Here is a 5,744-nt window from a genome sequence, read left to right on the forward strand (position 1 = left end):
GTGCCCTTATAAAAGGAGCCCCAGAAAGCTCCCTCACCCCTTCTGCCAAGTACATACACAGCAAAAGGACACCATCTATGAACGTTTAAAACTGGGATCTCACTAGACACCAAATCCACTGATGCCTTGATCTTGGACTTCCCAGCCTACAGAACTGAGAAATAAATTTGTTTATAAGCTACTTAGTGTCTAGTATTTTGTTATAGCAGCCCAGAGGGACTAAGACATGCTGCTAAATGTTTTACTTTAACACCAAAACTATTCAACTTTTAAATTTAACACCTTCTCACTAAATATATCTGTAGTCTATTTCACCCACTCTTCAAACTATAAAATCTGTTACTTTATAATACAACCTATTTCCTTACATCATCCTTTAAAAAATTTAACCATCCTCTTTACCAGTGTGTTAACACTTCTCTTAGCTAAAAAAAAGTCTTATCTTCTATAAGGTCGAGAGTGCACTTGTATCTTAAGTTTCTCTAAGTGCTTTTTTAAAATCCATCTACATATACTTATATGTAAATGAAGTTAACTTTCTCTAAATTCATTTAAGAACAGAGCATGTTACAGTCAATGCCAAGAAAAATGGTTGGTTGGGGTGTTGACAAGCTGTATAGTGACCACATCTATTAGAAATTCTCAGATTTTGAGGTGGCTATATCAAGTCATCATGCCATCCTGGCATTGCTTATTAAGTCAATAGTGATTCTAAGTTAAGGTTAGGTAAGTGTCCTCCCTTCTTGTGTGAACCAAAATGATACAAGAAGTTGAGACTTATGGCTCATTTATTTCTTCCTCAGGATGGTAGCACCTTTCTCACCTATACTACCTTATAGGATCACATATAGCCTCTGAACACCTTTACTTTTTCACATGTCTAAATACTGACCAATTACTCATTACCAATTACTCTTTCCTTTGTATTATTTGGCATAAACTTTGGCCTTGTATAACATAATGAAAAACTATATGCGGAAAATTGTGTTCTAGAATTTCTTACTGGAATAGACTTTATAGATATACTGAGTAGAAGTTTGAATTTTAAAGTAAAAATACATATGCTGCCATAACTTAAAGCAAGCTTGAGATTCCAAAGTCTCCATCTAATATTTTAACATCAATTATATTTGCTTTGATTCAAGTATCCCATTCAGTATCAGTATAAATTTTGCAAATCAAACAAGTGCCGTTTTCTTTCATTGTAAATATGTGGTAAGTCAACTGGTGTTTTATGAAACAGCTCAAAAAATAAACGCATATTCTAAGCTATAAGCTAATCAGCTTTACTTTTGCCCACAACCATTTCCATTCATGAGATGGGGAATTCCTCCCCTTAGAGGTAGTAGTGTTAAATTATTGGACTCTCCAGCTTTCAGAGGGAGGATGTACAATTAGTATAGACATTTAGCCAGTAAAATGGAAAGTTAAAATCCATCTCCTAGTTACACATTCAAACATGAAAAAACAATCACACACAAAGAGTCAAGACTAGTTGAAAAGGGGGGGGCCAAATTATTATTATTTTAAAATTTGATTACAACCGATTTTGTTGGCATTAAAATTTTAAATTTGAATGGATATAAACCAAAACCCAGAAATTAAGTTTGGTAAAAATGGGAATAGGAGTTTTCCGGTAATTACAGATTAGAAGGCAGAAATCAATTTAGAGAAACATAGACAAACCCCATGTTTACAATGATTGTGCCACAGATTTAAACTTCAGTAGTGCATTAGTAAACTGTTCACATTGAGATCTTCACCTTGAGATTCGACAGCTGTTTCTTGAAAAAAATCTCAGTACCTTGTGCAAATAAATCGGTCTTTCAGGTGCCTTAGCACACTTAAAATTTCTCCATTGTATATATACAAAACACCTACCATTTGGGCAGGGCAAAATACATACTTTCATAACAAAACTATAATGTACCTCTCAAGTATGAACAATATACACATAATACATGGTATACAGTATTTACAAAATATAAAATATAATACAAGCTGTTTGTAATTTTTTAAACTCATCTTTTGCCCTTGTATATTGCAACAAGGTAATTTTCCATTTCTGTACCACTGCTTTTCAAGAGTCCAGGGATTTTGGAAAAGCTATGTTTTACATACATACTGAAATCTGAGATCTAAGTTTGAACTTTTAGGAGAGTTTTTAAGTGTACTGCCATCAACTCCCTATTTTGGTTGGAATTTTCAATGGTGCTTCCCATCCAGTGACTAGGAGGCTTTGGAAGAACACTAGGAGAAGGTGGGTCACTAAACTTTGCCCCAGCATAATTCTCCTTTTGGCTCACTTCAGTTAGAAATGATGATTTCTTCAAATGCTTATTTTTAATATTCTCAGTATTTTTAAAAGGCTTTTTTTCCTGCTTCTGAATTATATCAGATGAAACAGAATTCTGCCAAAAGTTATTTTCATTTCTTTTTGCAGAGGTGATCTTGGTTAGTGGTAAGTTATATTTGCTTTTCTGTCTGTTTATCTTTGGTTGTTCACACAAGTGTATACCATGAACAAGCTGGCCGTGGGGAATGGCAATTTTCTCCGATTTTCCCATCTTTGATTTTAAAACCTACAAAGACAAGGAACATAAAAGTGAATACAGTCTCATGATAAAAATCAGTCATGAACCTCACCATATATCTAACATATTTTCTTTTAAAAAGTTCCCGTGGACTTTAGTTCACTGTCTTGATTAAATGCTTGCTGCACTTATCCCTGGAAGTCCAAATACGCACACATCTAATTTTACCACTAAAAATAGTTAGTAATCACTGTTACCAGTGCTGATTCTAAAATGTCAAAGAACCCAAGGTAACCAAGTCCACCTTTCTATAGAGAGTAATGAGCTATATTCCAAACATGTATGACAACCTCTTCCTAACTAACAAAGGTCAGCGTTTTTACAGCAGGATATTTCCAAGAGAAATTTTCAAATGCTTTGGTTGATTAGAAAGAAAAACTATGTTAATAGATACACTATTTACCTTTTAAGACAGGTTCTTTAAAAATTATGTCAGAATAGAAATTTGCTTAGCAGGAGATTGATTTTAAGTGAGGAAGTGTTTTGATAATGGTTACTAAGTACACACATTAAAAATTATCCCCCCAGCTTGTGAAAACAAAATTTCAGAAATTTAAATACTAAAATACTTACCACTTTCTATCATCTCGTCCAGTTACACATATAATACATAGTCAGAAGAAAATGCTTTCTGCCTGCCCCCTACTTTCTGTTGTAAAAACTACTTCAAGAACTTTACTGCCAAAATTCCAGTCACTTTCCTAACTCAAGTGATCCTTACAGGAAGCCATGATAATGGAAAGACAGGGTAATCTATTCGATCACTGCCCTTTCAACACTTGTAATACGGTAGGTAAGCCAGGACACAAATAGAAAGCCGGAGCACAAGGTAACATAATCCATGTCAAAAAGGGTAACTGACAACAGAGCTCCCGGTTTCAATACCGTTCTAGAAAATAAAGGAATCTTACTAGGTAACAAGTACAAAAACTCGCTTTTACAGTAATTAATATTACATAAGAGCCGTGGAACTGAAAGGGACGTATACAAAATTTAAGTAATCACGGTGGACAAATTTAAGTTTTTGCAAGGGCACAGCTAGATGAGCTGCAAATCTCTCAAACCAATATTCTTACAACAAATGTCAGTAACTTATTTTCATTATTATTATGGTTTTTGAAATTCAAGTCAAAATGTTTTTATTTTGATACAAAGGTTACTTTAAGTAATATAGCCACTTAATACCGTTTAAGTTTTAATCAATTTTATCCTAGTCCAATAGCAACTGGGCAGCATATCGTCAATTCAATTGGGAACTCTTCTTTCGGAAACTTCATCATTCTGGACACAAGCAATAAAACTACCTTCCGCTAAGAAAGCCTGGCACAGTACACCGTGGGGATGCGCAGTAAATTCCGTTCATCTGATAGACTAGCCCAGAGAACTTATCGCTTCAAAGAGGCAACGGCTCTGCCGTCGCTCCTGCCGACTTTCGAAGTTGAAAAGCACAGCTAAGTAGGTCGGCCCCGCGAGGAGCAGCGCCCCAGGTGGCCCGGCGCCCCACACCGCGCACCTCACAACTCAGCAAAAAGCCAACCGGAAGCGGGCGGCTGCCTCCCCGTGACAAACCCCACACCGGGTACCGAGACCGTACGCGCGTCCCGACGAGTCTTGGCGCTGCCAACGGTCGGGAAGCCGCCAGCGGGCCCGCGCCCTCGCGCTCCCAACCCCCGCCCGGCTCGCCTCCTTCATGGGCGCCGAAGCGCTCCGCACGTAGCGCGCGCTGACGTCAGCCTCCCGCGGGTCTCTTCCTTCTCCCGCCCCCCCACCCCCCACCCCGCGCCCAGAACGCCGAAACCCCCTGGAACGTCGCCAGCCTTCTAAATCCGGACTGTTGCTGGGGCGCAGCCGCTCCTCTCATTGGCCGGCTCCCCGGAGCCAATCAGCAGCGCCAGCGCTGGCCTCCCCTCCCCCCCCCACCAGCAAGAACAGAGCGGGCGTCACGGAAACTTCCCTCCCGAGTAAACAACCGTCCCTCAACCCTCAACCCGGCCCCTCCCTTCCCGACCCCAGAGCGCAGGGCCCCAAACCTCGCGTCCGGGCTGTGGCCGACTAGGGGCCGGGACGCCAGCGGTACCCCCATCCCACTCGCGGCCCTTACCTCTCTATTGAACGAGGGTTGGCCGGGCGCCGCGGGCGGCAGCGAGCCAGGGAAAGGGCTCGTTTCCTCAGTCCGAGCTGCGGTCGCAGGAGCCGGGGCCCAGGCGGCGGCCTGGGCCTGGTCCGGGACTTGCTGCGCTCCGCCGTGGCCCGTCGCGGGGCTCCGCCCGCCCTCCAGGCTCGGCCGGTGCTGCTGGTACTGGTGGAAGCGGCTGGGAAGCTGCCCCGACGGGCTGGCCCGCACCTTCTTCTTTCGCCGCTTCTTTGGTGCTGCCCGAGGGGTGCCCCCCGCCGTGGCGAGGCTGCAGTTGGGCAGAGGTGCCGGGGCGCGAGGATGAGGGGTCAGACAGGGACCATCTTCCCCTAAGAAGTGAGGGAGGAAGAGAGTGGGGGGCAACCCCCGTGGGTCCGGGATCCGGGGCAAAGGCGGCGGAGCAGTGGTAACCATCGGGAGGGCCCCGAAGTAACCGCGGGCGGAAAAACCCATGGGCGCAAGGCGGCCGCCCAGAACAAGCGGCTCCCGCTGTGGGACAGAAACGACGGTCATAGCACTACGAGGAAAAGTGGCTCAGCAAGAGTAGAAGGAGGAGATAAGGCCAGAAATCACAGGGCGGCGGCGGCGGTGGCTGCTGCTAACAGAGCCCGAGAAAAGAACATACCATGGGTCGGGCGGCGGCGGCGCAGCAACAAATAGCCTGAGCCTCCGCTCCGAGTGTTGTTATCGGAAGCTCCGCCCTACCCCGCCCACCTCTCTGAGAAAGCCCAATCAGAATGCGACAGGGAGGCCACGCCTCTCCTGCTCCGCCTCCACCGCCTTGAAGAGGCACACACAAACAACCCGCTTGCTGCAGCCCGGCACAAAGAGCGCGCACTGCGCAGGCGCTGTTATCGGGCTATTTCGGGAAGAGTCAGTCCCGCGAACAATGAAGTTCAGTTTCAGTTCCACCTGCCCCACCCCCTACCCACTCTTCTTCCTCACCCCCGCACCTCATCCTGAAGGCGGTGGTCTGATGGCTAGATCTAGGCTGAATCTTGGGGATGGGGATGGGG

The 5,744-nt window shown here is 44.4% G+C and overlaps 1 protein-coding gene across 1 annotated transcript; it reads right to left on the bottom strand.

Moving 5' to 3' along the window:
• Nucleotides 1–1,272: 1,272 nt before the first annotated feature.
• Nucleotides 1,273–5,385, bottom strand: PNRC1 (proline rich nuclear receptor coactivator 1). Its single transcript, XM_060003269.1, has 2 exons — nucleotides 4,696–5,385; nucleotides 1,273–2,582 (listed from the first exon to the last, which is right to left on the bottom strand). Exons 1-2 carry the CDS (start codon nucleotides 5,239–5,241, stop codon nucleotides 2,139–2,141), a joined length of 990 nt encoding a protein of 329 aa, XP_059859252.1. The 5' UTR covers nucleotides 5,242–5,385; the 3' UTR covers nucleotides 1,273–2,138.
• Between the last annotated feature and the right edge of the window lie 359 nt (nucleotides 5,386–5,744).

The sequence above is a fragment of the Delphinus delphis genome, unplaced genomic scaffold, assembly GCF_949987515.2.
Source record: "Delphinus delphis unplaced genomic scaffold, mDelDel1.2 scaffold_326, whole genome shotgun sequence".
Lineage (NCBI taxonomy): Eukaryota > Metazoa > Chordata > Mammalia > Artiodactyla > Delphinidae > Delphinus > Delphinus delphis.